General features: G+C 38.8%; 1 protein-coding gene across 2 annotated transcripts in view; it reads left to right on the top strand.

Moving 5' to 3' along the window:
• Positions 1 to 23,738, top strand: part of GRM3 (glutamate metabotropic receptor 3) — a 375,599-nt gene that overhangs the window by 327,313 nt on the left and 24,548 nt on the right. For both annotated transcript variants that reach the window (XM_060196311.1, XM_060196312.1), the window contains one exon: positions 10,794 to 11,860. In XM_060196311.1, coding sequence (XP_060052294.1) covers positions 10,794 to 11,860 — 1,067 coding nt within the window. The remainder of the gene's footprint in view (positions 1 to 10,793; positions 11,861 to 23,738) is intronic.

The following is a 23,738-nucleotide window of genomic DNA, read 5'->3' as shown; positions in this document are numbered from 1 at the left end:
TTTGGGGTCTTCATGTTAGAAGGAGGTAGAAATTAATAAGTAATAACCAAAACCTGGAAGCAACCCAGATGCCCAACAACAGATTAATGACTGAGTTAGTGTTATAAATACACAATAGAATACTACTCAGCTATTAAAAATAGTGAATTTACCTTCTTCACCTCCTCTTGGATGGAGCTTGAGGAAGTCATGTTACTGAGATAAATCAGAAAGAGAAGCATGAGTATTGGATGATCTCACTCATAGATAGAAGTCGAAAAACAAGATAAGAAGGGAAAACACAAGGCAAAACTTGGACTGGAGCTGGTGTATTGCACCAAAGTAAAAGACTTTGGGGTAAGGATGGGGGGTTCAGGTTCTTGAACATGATGACAGAGGAGAATCAAGAGGGAGTTGAACTATTATGTGGAAAACTGATACATGTTACACATGTACAAACTATTTATTTTAACTGTTGACTGTAAAGCATTAATCTCACAATAAATTTAAAAAAACACTTCTGCTGTTTTACTTTTTATTTATAGTACTGAAATATTTGCTTAAAAATGGAAAGTTCCTTTTATTAAGTATTCTTGTTACTGTGATTATGCTTGTCAGAACATTAGCTCTCCTACCATCTTTCAAATATATATTGCTGAATTACTAGGACCTCACTAAATGGGATTTCCTTAGTTACTTTTTTTTTATTGCCATCGGAGTTATTGCTGGGGCTTGATGCCAGTACTATGAATCCACCACTTCTGTTGGTCACTTCTTTTTTCTTTTCTTTTTCTCTTTCCTATCTTTTTAAATTAGATGGGACAGATAGCAATTGACAGGAGATAGAAAGGGAAAGGCATAGAGAGATCCCTACAGACCTGCTTTACCCCTTGTGGAGCTTCCCCCCTGCAGGTGGGAAGCAAAGGGTCAAACCTGGGTCCTTGTGCATGGTAATGTGTATACTCAGTATATGTGCCACCGCCCAGCCCACTTTCTAGTCTCATCAAGTCACACACTTCTGCAGTCTTTAGATTTATGACACAACTTATACAGAATGATTTAATGACAGAATGATGAGAAACATAACACATTGTATGTGCCTCTATCCGACTTCTTTTTGGAGGGGTCTGCCTTTTAAGGTATGCTCTATTTTTTTGCCTAATCATATTGAAAAGAATAAAGAGGAGATTAAACTTGTCCTTATAATTCACAATCCCTTTTCCCAAAATTGAAAAACCTTTTGCAAAATGTTGTAGATACAGTGTTGTTGGGTACTTAGATTTGTACTAGAAATAGCACACTAAGTAGGGAGAAAAAATTCCCAGAGACCCTATTTAGCACTTCCCACTAGCAGCCATTCTTGCTGAAATTCATTCTGTTCTAAACAGTGTGTGACACCTTCTTCTGTAACATACCAGAATTTCCTTCTCTCCTTGGAAGTGCTTAACAGCAAGAAGATAGCCAGATGAGTTGACTAGTTTTTCATAGGGATATAAAAGGAAAGCCATGTTGAACTAGATGAAATGGAATCTGTGGTGGAGGTGGGGATAAAGTGAGTTTATTCAGTTGAGTTACTTTTTTTGTTGTTTTAATTATCTTTATTTATTGGATAGAGACTGCCAGAAATCAAGAAGGAAGGGGATAATAAAGAGGGAGAGAGAGAGAGAGAGAGAACTGTAGCCCTGCTTCATCTCTCGTGAAGCTTTCCCCCTGCAGGTGGGGACCAGGGGCTTTATTCCAGGTCCTTGCACACTGTAATGTGTGCGCTTACCTAGGTGTGCCATCACCTAACCCTATTTAGTTGAGTTTCCAATGAATGTAGAAAGGAAGATTTTTGGAGGCCAGGCAGTGGCTCACCTGGTTAAGCGCATACATTGCAGTGCACAAGGAGCCTGGTTCAAATCCCTGGTCACTACCTGCAAGGGGAAAGCTTCTCCCCCTCTGTCTTCCCTCCTCTCTCACTTTCTTTTTGTCCAACAACAACAGCAATAGCAATAATAACAAAAACAACAAGGGCAACAAAATGGGAGACATGGCCTCCAGAAGCAGTGGATTCATAGTGCAGGCAATGAGCCCCAGCGATAAACCTGGAAGTAAAAAAAAAAAAATCCAGGGGCTCATTTCCTTTCCTAAGATGGACTAATTGGCTTATATATGGCTCAGTCATTGGAATATTTTTAAAATCTGTGACATGTTGTTAATCAGTGTAGTAAGTCTAATAATCAGCTTATGAAGCAGTGAATGCCTACTATGTTCTCACAATTAGATGAACACAAGTGAGACACTGTCAACTAGAGTAGCTGAAGATCTAGTGGGACACACATAGATATATTTCCAATATACTATAGTCAATTTTCTTCCCTTTTATTTTTAGAAGGGGACAAAGAGAAGAGAGATGGGGAGAGAGTTAAAGTTTCCTTCAGTAATGTAGGGGCTGGGCTCAATCCTGGTTATTCAACTCTCTTAACATTAAATGTGCAAGATAGCATATCAGCCCAGAGATAGAACTGGTAGCCTACTAGCACAATGTTGGAAACATCATTACATTTCCACCACAACCTTCTGCAACCCTCAATGACCCTGGGTCCATGCTCCCAGAGGGCTAGAGAATGGGAAAGCTATCATGGGAGGGGGTGGGTTATGGAGATTGGGTGGTGGGAATTGTGTGGAGTTGTACTCCTCCTACCTTATGTTTTTGTTCATTAATCCTTTCTTAAATAAAAAATTTTAAAAAAAAAGAAAAAAAAGTGTTGTGGGGGGGCCTCCTCCATTTTGTAGATAGCTAGTAGGCATATTTAAGTTATATTTCAAAGGGCCTGTAGCTATACTAGTTTTGTTTTGTTTTTTTGGGTTGTTTTTTTTTTTTTGCCTGAGCCTGAAATCTGATATGCAAGTGGATCCAAGTTATTGTCTAGGGAGGTGATGTCATGGCTGGAAAAGGGACAGAAAGCTGGATCAGGGAAGAAAGTAGCTCCCTAATATGGGGAAGGGGTATAAATATTGTTGACTGTAAAACCCATCAATTTGATTTGGTCTGGGGCCCATATTCAGCACTTTCTTTTTTTTTAATGAATCTTGTTTTTAAATTTTTTCATTATCTTTATTTATTGGATAGAGATTATCAGAAATTGAGAGGGTAGAGGGAGATAGAGAGGGGGAGAGAGAGACACTTGCAGCACTGCTTCACCACTCGTGAAGCTTTTCCCCTGTGGGCTTGAACTTGGGTCATTGTGCACTGTAACATGTGCACTCAACCAGGTACACCACCACCTGGCCCTTGAATTTTATTTATTAACAAAATATGGTAACTTTGGCGATGTTGGTATGCATGAGACCCCTTCTGTTTCATTGGTTTAATACCCCCTGCTTAACACTGTATTCTATTTACATAACCACTGTATTCTATTTACATAACCACTGTATTCTATTTACATAGCCACTGCAGGGCATTGGTTCAGTCCCCACTGGTTCATGATATGTTTTTGCTCTGCCCCCTCTCCTTGTCACACTCTGATTTTCACCAGTCACTTTTCTCTCCACCCTCTCTATGTCACATCCTGTTTCCACCCTACTTGGCAAGTACATATAAAGACAGCATTGTGAGTTTTACGGTACTTTACTTTAGTTTAGCTTAGCTTGATATAGATTGCGCTGCGTCCAGCATGAATAAAGAGATACTGCATTCAACCCAACCATGAGTCCCTGGTCGTCTATCTCCCGTCAATGAAGCTCAGCCCGACATGGGGAGAAGGAACTGTAGAGTGATAGGGTAAGAAACAAGAGGACATACAATATTCTGTTTCTTAGCAACCACAATGTAATATAGCTGTATTCACATTATAATGATTCATTTATTTTTCATATATATTGCAGTGAAAGTTTTAATAACTGTAAAAATTCAGCATATGTTATAAAGCAGTAAGCTAGTGGGAGTTGGGATAGAAGACATAGAAAAAGCCACGGTAGTAACATTAACTCACACTAAAGAAGAACCCTAACTAAAAAAGATTTTGTGGCCTCCATGAATAAAACTTTTTGATAAAACAAATAACATCATCCATGTAGAACCTATACCTGATCCCTAAATGGGGAATAGAAGGGACCAAAATTTCATTAATTTTCATTCATCACCATTTTGTTTGTTCTTTGCCTTCCCATTCTCAGACTGTGTGATTACTCCTTCTGCAATACTCAAAATACTGATAGTTTTGGCAATAATACATAGACATACGTAGGGAAACCAGTAAAATGTATCATAATTCTAAGAAATATTAGCCATGCTAACTTCTCTGGAGAACTGAAGAAAAGTTCTTTTTCAAAGGTCATAGATCCTGGATGGGGGAGGGGGCAGAGAGCACGATTTTTGTTACTTTTGACCTTAGTCACTTTCTGTGCATTTTTCACAGTTAAACTGAGTATTTAAGGACAATTAGCTGGTTTTTTGCCTCCAGGGTTATCACTGGGGCTAGGTGCCTGCACTAGGAATCCACTGCTCCTGGAGACCATTTTCCCCATTTTTGCTGCCCTTGTTGCAGCTGTTGTAGGATAGGACAGACAGAAATCGAAAGAGGAGGGGAAGGCAAAGAGGAGAGAAAGACACCTGCAGACCTGCTTCACCACTTGGGAAGGCAACCACTTGCGAAGCCACTTCCCCTGCCCCGCCCCCGCCCCCGCCCCACCCCACCCCACCTCACCCCGCCCCGCCCCACCCCTCCCCTCCCCTCAGAGGTGGGGAGCTGAGAACTCCAACCAGATCCTTATGCTGGCCCTTGTACTTTGCGCCATGTGCTCTTAACCCTCTGCTCTATCGTCCAGCTCCCTGTATGACTTTGTTTTTAACACGTAGGTAAATCAACTGCTAACAGCCAGTGCTTCATTTTTAAGAGTCTGTTGCTTCTTCCGAAGATTTTAGTTTCTTTACCTATTGACCTCTCGCAAGATTTTTCAAGGAAGTTTCCAATTTCTGTCTCCTCATCTATGTCTTCATTGCAACTCCTCAAATATGTTAACAGAAACCTCAGTGAGGGCCTGTTTGTAAAATTGGAGCCATGTTGCTCTAAGTAGCCTTTGCAATTTTCATTATCATTTATAAATGTGAACTCAGGCAGTGCCTATAATATTCCCATTACTGAAAGTCTGTTTAGAGCCACATTGTTGTCCTGCCTTAATTGAACTTCTGTATGAGAGAAAAAATAAATAAATAAAATAACTGATTTAATTTTCTCCTGCCATTGACCTATGTATTTTTAAATCTTAGATTTGTCTCATATCCACAAAATGAGTCCTAAGAGGGCTGGTAACCTTGACTCTAAACTTATCAAATAAACCCATTTGAAACTAGGGTCAGTATTAATTGGATAATAGGCTCAACTGACAAAGCTTGCTCCTGACTGGAAGCCAGGTCAGGCTCTTACTGAAAAACAGGAAGATTATTTTGAAGCACTAGAGTTGTAGGCATCTTAGAGATTTTGGAGAATTTTGTAGGACTTTTTGCAAGGAAGAAATCTACCATCTTTCCAGTTCATATTTCCACTTACAATTAACAACAAAGGTGAAGCGGTTTATTTTTCCATTTCAAATGATGCTTGTTCCCTTGGTGAAATTCAACTTGAGAAATAGAAAACTCCCCAGAGGTTTCTCACTGGAAAGCACTATACAACTGGTCTCCAGAGAACTGTGGTTCTGGTTCACTGGACTTTTAACCATTTCCCAGGTGAGTCATTTGACTTAGGGCAACTCTGAAGGCATCAAGAAGACTACAGGACCAATACCCTGGGGCTTCAAGCTGCTCTGTAACATAAAATCATCCCAGCAACACCTACCAAAGACCTTGATGTTCTTACCTACCTTGAATTGCATTATATTTGAAACAATCATCCAGAATCCTATTTTGTGTATTTAACAAAACAAACTTAGCAAAGGTTAAAATATTAAACAGCAAAACTCCATCAAAATCTACTTACCACCCATTTATCAATTACTCATTATATTTTTATATTGTCATTTTCACAATGTGAAACAATTTATGAGAGCCAGGGAGATAACACCATGGGTTGCACTATAGACTTTCATGCCTAAGGTTCAAAAGCTCCAGGTTCAATCGCTGCCATCACCACAAGTCAGTGGTGAGAAGTGGTCTAGCCATTCTGTGTTTAGATTAAATAAATCGATAAATAAAATAATCATTCTATGAGAGATAGAGAGAACGAAGTATAGTAACATCATTTTATGAAGTGCAAGAGATACGAACTAGGGCTTTGTGTATACAAGGCATGTGCTCCCTATTTTGATAATTTATTTTGCAAAGTCTTCTGTTCAACCATGCTCACTTACTCTTTAACTTCACAGTTTATTTTTATCAAAAATTGAACATAATTATAGCATCCATGTGAACAACAGTCTTTTGCCTGGCTCATCTTTTTGAGGCCAGGAATTCACTTTGACTCCCATATATGAGATCCTCTTTTATATTATTTTCTTTGTTTCTTTCTTTCTTTCTTTCCTTCTTTCTTTTTTTTTTAATTTTTAAAAATCTTCATGGGGTGGGAAGATGAATGGTTGACAGCACAGCTGTTGGCACATGTGTGACATTTCTCAGTTTTCTGCAAACACTCTCCCCCAGCCTAGGTCCTCCTCCACCATCAGCACCAGGACCTGAAAGCCCCCCACTCCAGAGTCCTTTACTTTGGGGCAAGACACCAAACCCAGTCCACGTTCTGCTTGGTGTTTCCCCTTCTGTTCTGATGTCTTCACTCCTGTCCATGAGTGAAATCATGCCATCTTCATCCTCTTTCTGGGTGATGTCAATTCACAGGATTCCTTCAAAGTCCATCGAAGAGGAGGGGAAGAAAGTGAATTCATCCTTCTTAACAGCTGAGTAGTATTCCACCGAGTATCTAGACCATAGATTTCTCAGCCATACACCTGTTGTTGGATACATGGGTTGCTTCCAGGTTTTGGCCATTACACATTGTGCTGCTGTGAACACAGGTGTACACAGATCTCTTTGGATGGGTGTGTTTGGGAGAAATACAAGTAAAGACAATGAGACACCACTACACTCCTGTGAGAATACCATATATCAGAAAGGACAGTGACAACACAGGCTGGAGAGACTGTGGCGACAAGGGACCCTCCTGCACTGCTGGTAGGAATGTCAGTGGGTCCAGCCCCTGTGGAGAGCAGTCTGGAGAACTCTCAGAAGGCTAGAAGTGAACCTGCCCTGTGACCCTGCACTTCCTGTCCTGGGGATATATCCTGGGAAATACCATGGCTTCCCCAGATTCTAGACTCAGGTCTGGTCGTCGTCGTCGTCGTCGTCGTCTTCTTCTTCTTCTTCTTCTTTTATTTCTTTATTGGGGGATTAATGTTTTACATTCTACAGTAAATACAATAGTTTGTACATGAATAACATTTCTCAGTTTTCCACATAACAATACAACCCCCACTAGATCCTCTGTCATTCTTTTTGGACCTGTACTGTCCCCCCCCAACGCACCCCAGAGTCTTTTATTTTGGTGCAATATGCCAATTCCAGTTCAGGTTCTACTTGTGTTTTCTCTTCTGATCTTGTTTTTCACGTTCGGCCTGAGAGTGAGATTAGTCCATATTCATACTTCTGTTTCCGACTTATTTCACTTAACATGATTTTTTCAAGATTCATCCAAGACTGGCTAAAAACAGTGAAGTCATCATTTTTTATAGCTGAATAGTATTCCATTGTGTATATATACCACAACTTGCTCAGCCACTCATCTGTTATTGGACACCTGAGTTGCTTCCAGTTTTTGGCTATTACAAATTCTGGTTCTAAGAACATAGTTATACACAAATCTTTTTGGATGGGTGTGTTGGGTTTCTTAGAATATATCCCCAGGAGAGGAATTGCAGGATTTTTTCTTTCTTTCTTTCTGGGACATCTATTCACTGAATGTTAAAAGTCCAGACTGATCCTCCGATTTTATATTTCAGTTTCTACTTTCTACTTCAGTATTTTTATCAAATCTTCCATTTTATAAAATTTATTGTTCCATTTCTTTTTAAAATGTTTTTTAATATTTATTTATTTATTCCCTTTTGTTGCCTTGTTTGTTGTAGTTATTATTGTTGTTGTTATTGATGTCATTGTTGGATAGGACAGAGAGAAATGGAAAGAGGAGGGGAAAGACAGAGAGGGGAAGAGAAAGATAGACACCTACAGACCTGTTTCACTGCCTGTGAAGTGACTCCCCTGCAGGTGGGGAGCCAGGGGCTCAAACCGATTCCTTCTACAGGTCCTTGCACTTTGCGCCACGTGCACTTAACACGCTGTGCTATCACCTGACTCCCTATTGTTCCATTTCTATATTGAATTTCTAACTTGGCTATTTTATTTCCAAAACTCCATTCTGGTTTTCTGAATGTTCCTTTTGAAAAATTTACTGTCCTTATCTCATATGTGCAATCTCTTTATTTCCCTGAACACATTATCACTTTAAAGCTCTTGCCTTATTCTCCCTGCATTGCCTCTAAGTATTTCACATTTCCTTTCCTAGTTGTTTTAGTCTCACTGTCTTTCAGATTAGAAATTTAGTTTAAATACGTGGAGAAGCATCACAGTGGTAAAGTACAGGAATTTTTTTTAAAAAGGAAGTTTAATCAAATATCTGGTGATCATTGATGTCAGTTTGTATTTTCTTTATTATTTATGAATGGGCAATACAGTCACGTTTCAAAATGCAAAAGATAGGGAGTCAGGGGGTGGCACACAAGGTCAAGCGCACATAATATGAAGCTCAAGGACCTGTGCAACTATCCTGGTTCAAGCCTCTGGCTCCCTACCTGCAGGGAGAATCACTTCACAAGCAGTGAAGCAGGTCAGCAGGGTCTTTCTCTCTCCTTATCTTCTCTTTCCCCCTCAATTTCTCTCTGTCCTATCCAATAAAATGAAAAAAAGAAGGCCAATAAAAACGATAAAAATGTATAAAATAATTAAGTAAATTTTTCCTTCTGGTTTTTCCCATGTATCTGCCGTCTCTTCAAGGTGTCTTGGATACCATGATTCTTGAGTTTCTGTCAGAGCTTCTTTATGTGCATTAAAATCAGATTCAGGGGCCAGATGGTGGCATACCAGTTAAGCTACATAGTGTGAAGCACAAGTCACATGGAAAGATGTCGTTCTAGCCCCCGGTTCCTCACCTACAGGGGAGTCTCTTGGCAAGTGATGAAGTAGGTCTACAGGTGTTTATCTTCCTCTCCCCTTCTCTGTTTTCCCCTCCCCTCTAAATTTCTCTCTCTCCTATCCAACAGCAACAACAATGGGAAAAGATGGTCTTCAGGAGCAGTGGATTCATAGTGCCCCAGCAATAAAGCATCCTGGAGGCAGAAAAAAAAATTACAATCATCCATTTTTCATATATATATAAGATAGTATAGTGAATGTTAGATAAAATACACTTTAGCAAAATTTTTTTCACATAAGGACATGAACTTTATTTTTGTCTCTCTATATATACACAAAGACCTAGTTTTAATCCAGTTCTCACCTGGAGGAGTTAAGTTTCACAAGCTGTGAAACAGTGCAGCAAGTGTCTCTCTTTTTCTTCTATCTCTCCAGTCCCACTCAATTTCTCTCTGTCCTAACAAAATATTTAAAAGGGAAAAAAAAAAACAAAAGACCGCTGAGAGCAATGGATACCTTGTACAGGCATTAAGTCACAGAGATAACCATGGTGGGAAAAAAAAATTTTTTTTTGAAGGATATGTTCCACAAACGTGAGTTGCCAAGTCAAAAGTTACATATTTACAATTTTGAAGGTTTTTGTCAAACGATTCTCCATTGGAAGTATATCAATTCATATACCCATCAGCCATATAAAGGTATTTGTTACTTTATTGGAAACTCATTAAGAAAATATATGCAAAGATACAAGATAGTTGTACTTTTCATATTAACTTTTTATTGATCTAAAAATTAAGGTTTGGACAGAGTTGCATTCCTTTCTACACAGCATCCTTTTTTTTTTTTCCAGTTTTCAGAGAATACCTTCATTGACCATGATTCTGTCTAAGATGTTTTTTTTTACTTTGATATTGAATTGTTTTGCATGTAAGAACTCTTTATTTTTAATTTTTAGTGAAATCCGTGTTCATATTATTTGATTACTTTCCACAAGATTTTTAAAAAAGACTTTATTTATTTATGAGAAAAATAGGAGGAGAGAGAAACAACCAGACATCACTCTGGCACATGTGTTGCCAGAGATTGAACCCAGGATCCCATGCCCGAGAGTCCAGAGCGTCATCACTGCACCACCTCCTGAACCACTTTCCACAGGATTTTAAGCATCTTTTATACATTATTAATCAGTCTATTGTATATTGTATCAGTAATAAATATACCTAGTCTGTCAACTGTGGGTTTATATTATACCTACTAATGCTTATTGTTATTCAAAATTTGCTTTAACTTCACATGACTAAACTTAATGCTTTAATTGTGGAGTCTTCATTTTTATTCCTAGTTGAAAAAGATGGTCTCACCCCCCCCCAGACCAAAACTTTCTATAACTTTAAAAATTTTAACCATTTAAACATCTTCCTGTAACAGTATGGCTTTTTTCCCATATTTTTCACATATACGACTTTGCTACTTCTAGAATGTACTTGGGTATATGTTATAAAATTTTGATCCAATTTCTCTTTGTCCAGTTGAATAAACTGCAAATAAATGTTGAGCCACATTTTCTTGTTTTGATAAGTATATGACATAAAGTAATTGACTGATCACACCTAAGATACCCAAGCCATGTTCTTCTTTCTCTTTCACTTTACAGCTCCGTTCAACCCAAACAAAGGAGCAGATAGCACTGTCAAGTTTGATGCCTTTGGAGATGGAATGGGACGTTACAACGTGTTCAATTTTCAGTATTTGGGTGGCAAGTATTCCTACTTGAAGGTTGGTCACTGGGCAGAAACCTTATCACTAGATGTTGACTCCATCCACTGGTCTCGGAACTCAATCCCCACTTCCCAATGCAGTGACCCCTGTGCCCTCAATGAAATGAAGAATATGCAACCAGGGGATGTCTGCTGCTGGATCTGCATCCCCTGCGAGCCCTATGAATACCTGGCTGATGAGTTTACCTGTATGGATTGTGGCCCTGGACAGTGGCCCACTGCAGACCTAACTGGCTGCTTTGACCTTCCTGAAGACTACATCAAGTGGGAAGATGCCTGGGCCATTGGTCCAGTCACTATTGCCTGCCTGGGGTTTATGTGTACATGCATAGTTGTCACTGTTTTTGTTAAGAACAACAACACACCATTGGTCAAAGCATCAGGCCGGGAGCTCTGCTACATCCTGTTATTCGGGGTTGGCCTGTCATACTGCATGACATTCTTCTTCATTGCCAAACCTTCACCAGTCATCTGTACATTGCGCCGCCTAGGACTAGGTACCTCCTTTGCTATCTGTTACTCAGCCCTGCTGACCAAGACAAACTGCATCGCCCGCATCTTTGATGGGGTAAAGAATGGCGCTCAGAGGCCAAAATTCATCAGTCCAAGTTCTCAGGTTTTCATCTGCCTGGGTCTGATATTGGTACAGATTGTGGTAGTCTCCGTGTGGCTCATCTTGGAGATTCCAGGCACCAGGCGGTACACTCTTCCAGAGAAGCGAGAAACAGTCATCTTAAAATGTAATGTTAGAGATTCCAGCATGTTGCTCTCCCTTACCTATGATGTGGTCCTGGTGATTTTATGTACTGTGTATGCCTTCAAAACGCGGAAGTGCCCAGAAAATTTTAACGAAGCCAAGTTCATTGGTTTTACCATGTATACCACATGCATCATCTGGTTGGCCTTCCTCCCCATATTTTATGTGACATCCAGTGACTACAGAGTAAGTCTTTGAATAGTTTCTTTTTCCATTCTTCTTTTATCCTGCCAATGTTTTGTTGCATAGGATTTAAATTATACTCCTTTTATTTTGCCTCAACAATTAGGTATATTAAGGTCATGACAAATTGTCTTATATGTGGAAAATAATCAGAATGTTTAAAAGCATTAAATTCATATCTAGAGAAAAAGAAATATGTGATAGTGGTTCAAATGATATATCATCTAGTGGGAGAGAAATGGGATACACATATAAACACATTACATTTAAAAATGATTGACAAGGGAAAAGATTTAAACTAATAAGAACCTGTTGACAATACTTCAGATTAGACACACAATAATACCTGGTTACCACAGATGACTTTGTCTGTTATAATAGACATTAAACCTGGATCAGTGTGAAGATTTTACACTTTTTTAAATTAAATTAATTTATTTATTTAAGAAAGGAGACATTAACAAAATCATAGGAAGGGGAGTACAACTCTACACAATTCCCGCAGATTTTACACTTTTTCACTTAAGCGATGAGTAAGTGCTAGTTTCAAAAAAGACTAAAACACAAAAATACAGTGTTAATGTTATATGTTTTCTACAACTTCAGTTCCTATAAACTCATCATATATAAACAAACACACACATATCACCTACTTATATATAAGTATCCTAGTTAAGTCATTATTCAAAAAACTCCTACCCAGAAAAATAGATCACTGGGTAAGAATTGTATCTTGCCAAATGTGTGGCCTTAGTTCCAGCCCCTGCACCACAGGGGAGGTGCTGTGGCATATAATGTAGCATTTTTCACTCTGTAAGCATTAAAACTAGGTATACTTATTCTAGATTTTTCACAACAAAATTGTGATTTTAACTTTCCCCAAGGGAAACCAGTGGCTCAGAATCAGCAGCACCATGAAGGTTAACAGGAAGAAATTCAGGCATCAAATAGTCAACACAGTTTATGATTTAGTACTTTGCCACCCATTGTGAGTTATAAATAAAGCACTATTCAAGTCTTCAAAAAGCTTATCTCTTAGCTGGGGGGAAAAAACAAACATGAAAAAATTTAAGATAAATACAGAATAGTTAATAATTAAATTGGCTATACAAATTCTCAAATGCCTAGAGGTTTTGAGGCAGACTTGAATTAGTAAGTGCTTGGTCTTTCCAAGAATTTGCCTTGAAGAGGTGAAATTCCAGTATATACCTTTGTGGAAAAGTACAATTAGAATGCTTATGAAATATAAGATACATGGGGAATTTTTCTGATGTAAAACAGAAAAGATCAAGCAGAGCACAGGTTTTACTCAAGTGGAAGATGACTTGGAAGGGTCTAAAGAGAAAATAACAGTAACTAGATCAAATTATACCAGACAGAGAAAATCATCCAAATAATTCTAAAGGGCTTTGAAAGCTTGTGGTGTTTAATTTTGTGTTTGCTTTTGATTTTTTGCTCAAGAAAAAAAATGATAAAAGGTAAAAAGATTTGAAAAAAAGTCCTTCCTGATCAACTCTGAGACCTGAACTGCTAGATATTTTACATACATGTGCTTATGTACCCTCATTAGCACCCTGGAAAGCAAATTTTATTACCCATTACAAGATAAGCAAACGGACTCAGAGGATAATTAGCTTCCCAGGTGGTACAGTTGCAAAATAGTATGACAAATTTTCTGATACAAATCCATCTTTTATTTTACAACACACACATATCTGTCTTTAATATAAAGGATGGGTATGAAGAAGCAGAGACAAGAACAAGCAGAATTAATTGATGCCATTAGAGGCATTCAAGACAGATGCTGTTAAGACAGAAAATTACCCATAAGTAAATTAATAGGAATCAGTGAATACGTTGTTCATTCATGTATTTAAAACTATCTGAGCACTTACTATGGGCCTTAGAGATACAGCTATCAGTATAGACAAGCATCTCTTATCTTTGTAACATTCAGTCTAGTGGGGAGTTGAGGGAAGGATAGAGATAGCAAATGATGGACAAATGAAAATGTAGGCTAACTCATGCAGTGGTGTGTACTGGGATTAGAGAGAAAGGAGGTTGTGGTACCATGGTGCTTCTCAACCTTTAATATACAGATTTATTTTTATTTTTCCCTTTTGTTGCCCTGTTTTATCATTGTTGTGGTTATTTTTTTTTCCCAGGAGAGGAATTGCAGGGTTATAGGGTAGGTCCACTTCTAACCTTCTGAGAATTCTCCAGACTGCTCTACACAGGGTCAACTCACATGCCTACCAGCAATGTAGGAGGGATCTTTTGTGCCACAAACCCTCCAGCATTTGGGGTTTTTTGTTTGTTTGTTTGTTTGTTTTGGTTTTTTTTTAATTTCTTTATTGGGGGATTAATGTTTTACAGTTGATAGTAAATACAATGCATGACATTTCTCAGTTTTCCACATAACAATACAACCCCCACTAGATCCTCTGTCATCTTTTTCCAGGGCCTGAACCCTTACCTCACCCACCCCAGAGTCTTTTACTTTGGTGCAATACACCAACTCCAGCTCAGGTTCTACTTGTGTTCTCTCTTCTGATCTTGTGGTTATTATTATTACTGTTGTTGTTGTTGATGTCATTATTGTTGGATAGGACATAGAGATGTGGAGAGAGGAGGGGAAGACAAAGAGGGGTAGAGAAAGATAGACACCTGCACACCTGCTTCACCACCTGTGAAGCTACTCCCCTGTAGGTGGGGAGCCGGGGGCTTGAACTGGGATCCTTCCGCTGGTCCTTGCACTTTGCACCATGTGAGCTTAACCCACTGACTACCACCTGGCACCTAATATACAGATTTAGATGATGCAATCACAGATTGATCTTACTAAAATAAAGAGATAATGTAGAAAAAAGGGGGGGTTGGTACCCAAGATATTGTATTTCTAGCAAGCTCCCAGATGATAAAGATACTGCTAGACAAAAGATCACAATGGAAGCCTCAAGATGCTGGACTATCATTAGGGTTGGCGAATAGCTTTACGAACAGTGTGCACAGCATTTATATATTTATCAGTTTGATATACATTTTGTCAACACCTTACTGAAAGATGGGAAGGAACCAGCCATTGGAATTCTACATGCCAGACCAAAGAAACAGGAAGCACAAACACCTTTAGGAAAACTTTTTTTTTAATAGAAAGGTATTATACAGTCAAGATTTAAGAATTGATGGGAGAGTGACTTTATATGAAAGGTAGGGTCAGAAGATAGATTATGTAAGACCGTATAGGCCATAGCAAAGTGTTTATGTTGTATTCTATATGGGGAAAAAAAAAAAAAAGAAATCATTGAAGGATTTTAAGCAAAAGTGTCTAGTGATCTCAAATTTTATGATTTCACATTTTGGGGGAGGAAGGCAAGCTGCTAAGGACATTGTGACTGCATGATAGAGAGGCAAAGGAGAAGGTAGAGAGACTTAAGGCACCTCTGGTAGACGTTCATCAGAGTAGAGGCAGTCAGTGCTGATTGTAGGATATTAACAAAGGAAATGGTTAGAAATGGAGACAGAACCTGTTAAGAGATGTGAACAGGGTTTTGTTTTGTTTTGTTTACCCATTTTGTAATCTAATAAGTTAGGCTGCCATAGTTTTAGGAGCAATGGCAAAAGGCACAAGACCCCTATTTCAGAGACAAAGGATTTTATTTGCCCACAGCTATCACCCTATTTATGTAAGTTTGCTGAGTCCCTAGTTCCACATGCAATGCAAAATGGGGTGGGGAGGGGGGTTGGCTACTTAGAAAGAAAAAAGGCCAGAGGTTTCAGAAGGGTCTAGACTTAGAATGAATGATACTCCCTGTTGGGACAGCAATTTTGGTAAAGAAAGAGGCTCAGCAGGGGAGCCTAGGCTAGGAGCTGGTCCCCAGGACTGGTTATGGGTGGGGGGGGGGGGAAGAGGTGTGCTTAATAATTTAAAAGAAAGAAAATTTTTCCCCTTTTTTTCTACTCTTTTTTAACCCAAATTAAGTTATAGTCACCTCCTTGGTGTTACCGCTAGGACCCCTTATTGACTGGCCTACTAAAGGCAGAAAATCCTACCATTTCCAGAAGATGTGGTCAGAGCTCAAGCCACTAGCAGCTTCTCAGTCCGCCATCTTCTGGGAACCCCCCCCCCCGCAATGCAAAATGGGCTAGATGATAACCTGCATAAGCAACAATCAAAGCAGTATCAGGTCTACTGATTTCTGTCTGCCTGAAACTTTAATACGTTATAGCATAGCTCTGCCACTGCTACTATTTCTATTTAAAATGTTGGTATTATGTTCATCATGGGGTTTTAGCATTCTTAATTTTTTGAAGCTATTGTAATAAAATGTCACTAGTCTTGATTATATAATTGACTCACTTGTCTCACTCTAAACCCACTCCTGCTTTCCCCTTGATTGTTCAAGGTAGGATGGAAACTTGGGTGCCATTAACCAACAAACCATAAAAATAGGTTTGTTTTTTTATCAAAGATCAATTTCAGTTTTATGAAAGAGGAAGAGAAAGATACCAGAGCAGAGTTCTGTGTTGGTCACACACAGTCCCAAGTATCAAACCCAAAGACTTTATACATAAAAGTTCTAGGTTCTACTTGCTCAGTCACCACCCTGAACAAAAATCTGAGATTTCCCCTCCTACAGTGTCCCAACATTTTGTCTCTGGTGAATATGGAATTAAGGAAGCCTTGGGGTTGGCGAAACCTTGTTCTTATAATTTAAAACATCATTAATTAAATAATTATAGAAACAAAGGTAGAGTGAAAGGAACGAAAGCACTGAAGCACCCTTCAATGCAGTGGGGCCAGGTTAGAATCTGAGTCTTAGACATGACAAAGTAGTACACTATCCAGGTAAACTGTTTCACTAGTCCTTAATATTTCTCTTTAAAAATATATATCATCTTTATTTATTGGTTAGAGATAGCTATAAATCAAGAGGGAAGAAGGAGATAGAGAAGGAGAAAGACAGAAAGACACCTGCAACACTGTTTCACCACTTGCAAAAGTTTCCCCTTGCATGTGGGGACTGAGAGCTCAAACCCAGGTCCTTGCACACTGTAACACATGCACCCAACCAGGTACGCCACCACCCAGCCCCAATATTCTTTTAAGGCAACTAAAATTAGAGGGGGGTAGAGGGGAAAGTCAGCCCATGTGGAGTGAGAGAGCTGTTTCATGACAGTAAGCAAGGCACATTTGCTTATTTTTTATTTTAGCATCCTGCATCTACCAGTGGTTCAATCAAATGAAGGAACAATGTTTCCAAACACCCCAAACTCTAAATTAGATAGCAATGCAATAATTTCTATCAGTATTCATTTCAAGTTTGGAGATTCTTCATCTCTGACCTAAAGTCATGCGGCTATCTGCTTGAGGCACATGGTTTGTGCACTTCAGTTGATAGGGCTTTAGCACTACAGCAACATTTTTATAAGGAGTCCACTCTGATCCAGAGAAGTTGTGGTCTCATCAGGACAACATTTATTATTGTCTTGTCCTTTTTTAACATACAGGCTAGGGTAGTATTTCCAGCGTGACAGCTGACAGCAAGAAATTTTTTAGATTTCTTTGTTGTCAGTTTCTCATGCTTCAGTACAGCACCTTTGTCAGCATTTTCAACCCAATCCAGGTCAGTAAGGCCTCAAATTCAAGTCAGCATTTTCATCTGTAGTTATTCAGAGTATTTTTGTCTCAGGGAAATCTCACATAAAGGATCAAAGATCCCCCTTTGCAAAAAAGGACCAGTTTTAGTGCAAAAGATAAATTTAAGGCTTTTATCATCCTGGGATAGATAATGTGCGATGTCAGTTGATTCCTAAAGGAATCAGCTATTATCATTCTTCCTTAACAAGCATTATGCACCCTGTCTTTTAATCTTCCAAAAGAAATCATTTAAATGATTCATCTAGTCTCTGCTTTCTGCAGGTCCCTTTTCATGCTCAGCATAGGTGCATGTCTCTTCAACTTTAATGTGGGGGAAGAACAAGCTTTCTGCCAACCCATAACAAATTTTAGTACCTGTTACTATTGAACAGACTTGAATCAAATAGTAAAAGAAATTTAGAAACACACACAAAGACTCCATTACCATCTCTTGAGGAGAGTTATATAGACAATTATTTTACCTCCTTAATCTCTTTTCACTGATAGACAATATGGTGAAATTATGTTGTCTGGTTGAGTCAAATTGATTGCTACTGACTCCCATAAGTTTCCTTCAAATCCTGTAATCAATCAGCCCACTAGGCTCTCATATTTCCACTTTGGGAAGATCATTTCAGTCTTTTTGTCCAGGCAGTCAATAACAGAATCTGAAATTTTACTTACAAGGTAAAATTGAAATGGTTTGTCTCACTTTTGTATATGTTGAGAAAAGACAAGATTCATAGCTTGCTCATGTTCTATGAACTCTATCACCCACAAGCTAGGCTAATCCATGACCACATCACAGTTACTAGTTGCATTACAAGAAAAGAAGAATATTATCAGGGAACTTGAGCCTTTTATAATGATGGCATACACACCCTCTGCTTCTCAGATTGATACTATTTCTATGTTCTTAAGGCTCCCTGCTATATGAATATCCTAAAAACAAGTATAAAAGCAGTAAGAGCGTCTATTCTTGTGTCTAAAGTGTACTTACATATAGAAGGATCAGATATCATAAGCAGTTGTCTCCCAGAAGAACCAACAAGACATTCTGTTGGATTGGGTAGACACACAGGTAGAAGGGAGATAGCACAATAAAGAATGTCTTCCAAGTTTTTGGTGTGCACAATTGGGTAGACAATTCTTAGGGGAAAAGGATAAGATTTTGCTTATATATTAACTCTGATGTGTTGTTACATCTCCCAAAGAATATCAAAGTGGCAACTAAATATATAATCCAGATGTCAAGAACACAGGCAAGAACTAGTAAAAAATAAAATCTTTGAACATCATCAGCATTGGAGATATTTATTTAAAGCATGGGATTTTATGAGCTAGAGAGTACAAAGTTGAGGTCCAAAACACTCCAGCACTTATACAAAGTTAACAGAGATAAATAAAAGAAGGAATAGCCAGTGATGCAATGATATAACTATGAAGTCAACAAGAAGGAAGCTACTAGCCATTCTATATGTTGTTGGGAGTTTGAGGAAAATTAAAACAGAACAATATAGAATAGCACTGTACAGTTATAGGCAGAGTAAAATGTTACAGGTTTTAATATGAATTTGTTCTTTTAATTTTCTTTTTTTATTTATAAAAATGAAACATTGACAAAACCACAAGATAAGAGGGGTACAACTCCACACAATTCCCACCACAAAGACTCCGTATCCCATCCCCTCCCCTGATAGCTTTCCTGTTCTTTAACCCTCTGGGAGTATGGACACAAGGTCATTCTGGGATGCAGAGGTGGAAGGTCTGGCTTCTGTAATTGCTTCCCCACTCAACATGGGCATTGACAGGTCAATCCATACTCCCAGTCTGCCTCTCTCTTTCCTTAGTAGAGTGGGATCCATATTCAGCTTAAGAGCCTATATGACCTCTGCATTCCTGTAGATCTTCTGAGCTCACGTTCTGTGGTCATGAGTAGGAACATTCCAAGCTACCCCAATTTCAGGACCCATCTTCTTCAGGTGTAGCATAGAGTATGTTGTTCACCCTCCCTTCTGAGGAAGGAACATTCTCTACTGTTGCTGATCCAAGTTGAGGGCAAGGTCCCATGGGGGCCCACAAAGGGGTCTATTTTGTTGTTCCTGATCGAAATGACTGGTAACAATAGAGAGAGGGATTTATTTGAGGTCTAGGCCCATCATGTCTGTTTGGGAATCTCAGGACTCCCCAACTAGGGCCCCAGCTGATGGGGTGGCCTTATAGTGACTAAAGAGTCATCGTTTAAGTATGTCAGTCTCTTGCCTTTTTTCAGCTTTTGCAGTCCTTGCTTTGATAAGGTTAGCTAGTAGCTAAAATCTGGAAGTAACCCAGGTGCCCAGCAACAGATGAGTGGCTGAGAAAGCTGTGGTATATATACACAAATGAATACTATGCAGCTATTAAGAACAATGAACCCACCTTAATATGTATTTCTAATTGCATGAGAAATAGTCACCTTCCCAGATGTGCCAATGTAGATTTTTTATTAGTTATTTAATATTGATTTACAAAATTATGAGATGACAGGGGTATAATTCCACACTGTCCCCACCACCAGAGTTCTGTGTCCCCATTCCCTCCATTGGAAACTGAAATATGTCATATGTACAGGTTGACTATTATATATATGATTATATTTTCTATGGTTCTGCCTTCTCTTCCTTTCTAAGTCACACCTACATCTGTTACTACTTCTGATTGTCCTTCCTTTTCTCCTCTTCTCTCTCTGGGTCCTGATAGAACTTCAGAGCCTTCTGGCAATCTTCCATTTATTTTCCTCTGAGATATTGGACCAAAATTCTTTATGGGGTGCAGAAGATGGGAGCTACTGTATCTGTAACTGATTCTCTCCTGAACATGGACATTGGCAGGTTGATCCATATCCCCCAGCCTGTTTCCATCTTTCCCTAGTGGGATAGAGTTCTAGGGAAATGAGGCTCCAGGACACATGGGTGAGTTTGTCTGCCCAGGGACATCAGGATGGAATCATAGTAGCATATGAAACTTGGTTGCTGAAAGGCAATAAAATATAAAACAGGACAAAATGTTTAATAAACAAGAATCAAAAAGTAGGAATAGAGAGGATGATAAGGCTCTTACGGTAGAAAGAAGTTAGGAAGTGTATTTTAGATATGTTCCAAAGGGCCCAACACTTCAGTAATTTTTGTTTAAGCTTGATAGCTAACCTCCAAGTGGACTAAAAATATTGTCTGAGAAGATGGTGTCAGCATTGAAAATATGGCTAGAAATCTGAATAAGGGCAGAAAGTAGCTCCCAAACTTGAAGGAAGTATATAAATACAGTTAACTGTTTACCCCATTCATTCAACCTAGTGCCTATATCTTTTCTTATTTAGCACAGGAACCTGTGTAACCTCTGAGTCCCTGTCAGACTGAGCTCACAGTTATGATCACAGCTGGGAACATCCTAGGATGCACTCATTTCAGGACCAGTCTTTTGCTACTTTATAGTGAGGGCAAGCTCCTGGAGAGGCCCATAAGAGGGCTTATGATAACATTCTTTATGAAAGAGACCAGTGAAGGTGGGTAGAGGAATCAATTAAAGTTCTAGGCCCTGGTGCAAAGTCCAAGGACCGGCATAAGGATCCCAGTTCAAGCTCCCAGCTCCCCACCTGCAGAGGAGTCACTTTACAAGCGGTGAAACAGGTCTGCAGGTGTCTACCTTTCTCTCCTCCTCTCTGTCTTCCCCTCTTTTCTCCATTTCTCTCTGTCCTATCCAACAACAAACAACATCAAAAAAACATCAATAACAACAATAATAACTACAACAATAAAACAAGGACAACAAAAGGAAATAAATAAATAAAATATAAAGTTCTAGGCCCATATGGTCTATGGGAGAATCCAAGGATGGCCTGACTAGAGCCCCAGGTGATGGGGTGACCTGGTATTAACAAAAGAGGCCATCAACAATATAGATGTTTTTTTTAATAATGTGGCTTACTGAAGAAACTATGTAACTGAAACTATAAGGCTGATACTTAGACTATGCAGACATACCTGAAAATCTCAAAGTAAAAACAGATACAAGAGCTGCAGAGATCATAAAGTGGTTATGCAAAAAGACTTTCATGCCTTAGGTACCAAAGGTCCCAGGTTCAATCTTCAGCACCACCATAAGCTAGAGCTTAGCAGTGCTCTGGTAAAATTAAAAACATAGTTGAAACAGATACACTAAGAGTCTCCACAAACTACAACAAAAATGCAACTTTGGTTCTCCCTCTGATTGTCTCTTTAATACTAAGTGAGGTTAATTATCCCCCATCCCTGGACAGAAATTCCAGCAAACACATTCAAAAACTGAGTTCTCACCATATGTGAAGCATCATCCTTGTATTGAGGGAGAGCAATGAATTAAAAACATTCACAATCTATGGAAGGCTCATGAATTTATGTATTCTGGGCTGAACATAAAGTCTGGCAATAATTTTCAAATGATTATATTCTCTGTTAGGAAATTAAAATGTCTAGTTCTATGCAATTATCAAAACTGATCTTGACAACATTTAATTTCATTTTATACTTAGCTCTGGCCAGCCTTAGGCTAAGAACATATACTGGTTGGTTAGTTTCTCTCTTCTCCTTGCTCATGCGCTCCAGTTCACTAGCTGCTCTTTCTCTCATCCCTCGTCAAAGAACAATAAAGAATAAGCAGGCCAGCTCTTATGAGAAAGTATTTAAAGATACATCCTTGGGAAAGAAATTAAAGGGATATTTTCATACAATCTTCAGAAACTTCCCACAAGCCTTTTCCTCCTGCAGTTTCTTAAGTGGCTGGCAATTCTCCACTCTGATTTGTCTCTTGAAGCAATCTGTTTAGTTTCAGAGCACCCAGATATACCTCCCCAGACTCTCTCTAAAAAGGACTTCAGGACTCATCCATATAAGCCCAAGATTAATCTTGATCTATTACAGAGTGGTCCATCCTGTCTGCCTCTCTCTCTCTCTCTCTCCATAATATCACTTATGTATTCTTTGCTGGGCTATATTCCTGGAGTGAAAGTATCTCAATATAGCCACAAGTTTAGATGCTCTGCTAAACTGTGCCTTTTCTTTCCTAGATTTCCAAGATAGAAATTATAGTCCCAATCAAAGGGTGTCTTCCTACAGAAAAGACATCACATATTCTGTAAATGGTCACTCTGAAGTACTCCTTGCTAAGCTTTAGCTGCACAGGCAGGCAAAATCTCTGAGGAATGGCAAGTGTAAGATGTACAATGGGCTTTTCCAAAATATCCTCCTCATAAAAGTCTCTCCTCACTTTGTAATAAAGTCTGTGGAGAATTTCAAAGTTATAGAAATGTCTTATAAAAGGTTTCCTTAATTTTTTTTCCACATTTAAACTTGTCTCACCAATTACCTAATATCTCTCCTATTCTTCCACAGTGAAAACTGAAGAAGAAAAAGTCCAATTCTAGTATACTACTTTAATATTTATTGGCATACACAAATATATCCATATATTTTTTTAAATACTAGTTTACTAAAGATGACCATTTTGACTTATCAAAAGTTTTATGCCATGAAATTGGATAAAGGGCGGGGGGCAGGAGCCTGCAACTTGGGGCCAAGTTGGAAAACATAAGAGTAGTTAAGGAGGGACATTGGGTGGTAGTGCAATGGGTTAAGCACATGCTGTGCAAAGCGCAAGGGCCGGTATAAGGATCCTGGTTTGAGCCCCCGGCTGCAGGGGAGTTGCTTCACAGGTGGTGAAGCAGGTCTGCAGGTCTCTATCTTTCTCTCCCCCTATCTGTATTCCCCTCTTCTCTCCATTTCTCGCTGTCCAATCCAATAATAACAACATCAATAACAATGATAATAATAACCACAACAGTGGTAAAACAACCAGGGTAACAAAAGGGGAAAAAATGGCCTCCAGGAGCAGTGGATTCGTGGTGCAGGTACCAAGCCCTGGCAAAAAAAAAAAAAAAGTAGTTAAGGAGATAAGAGCTTTAAAATAGTGAGGATGAGCTCTTAGTATTTAAACTAGAACAGGTCTAAAGAGATATTTTTTCTGTCATAACAAATTGAAGTCTTCTAAAATTATATGACATATCTATTAATTGTTCAGAATTCATATTAGAGAAAAAGATGGCATACTTGAGAGGAGTAGAAATTATGCTCTGTGGTAATAGCATTTTCTGGGATAGAAGAAAAAATCTAAAATTACTCTAGGATTTACTATAGTTATTCTGAGTAGAAATTGAGAGAAGGAATACTT

This window comes from Erinaceus europaeus, chromosome 8 (genome assembly GCF_950295315.1).
Source record: "Erinaceus europaeus chromosome 8, mEriEur2.1, whole genome shotgun sequence".
Classification (NCBI taxonomy): domain Eukaryota; kingdom Metazoa; phylum Chordata; class Mammalia; order Eulipotyphla; family Erinaceidae; genus Erinaceus; species Erinaceus europaeus.
The sequence above is the reverse complement of the archived record's forward strand: the minus strand, read 5'-3'. Positions and strand labels throughout refer to the sequence as shown.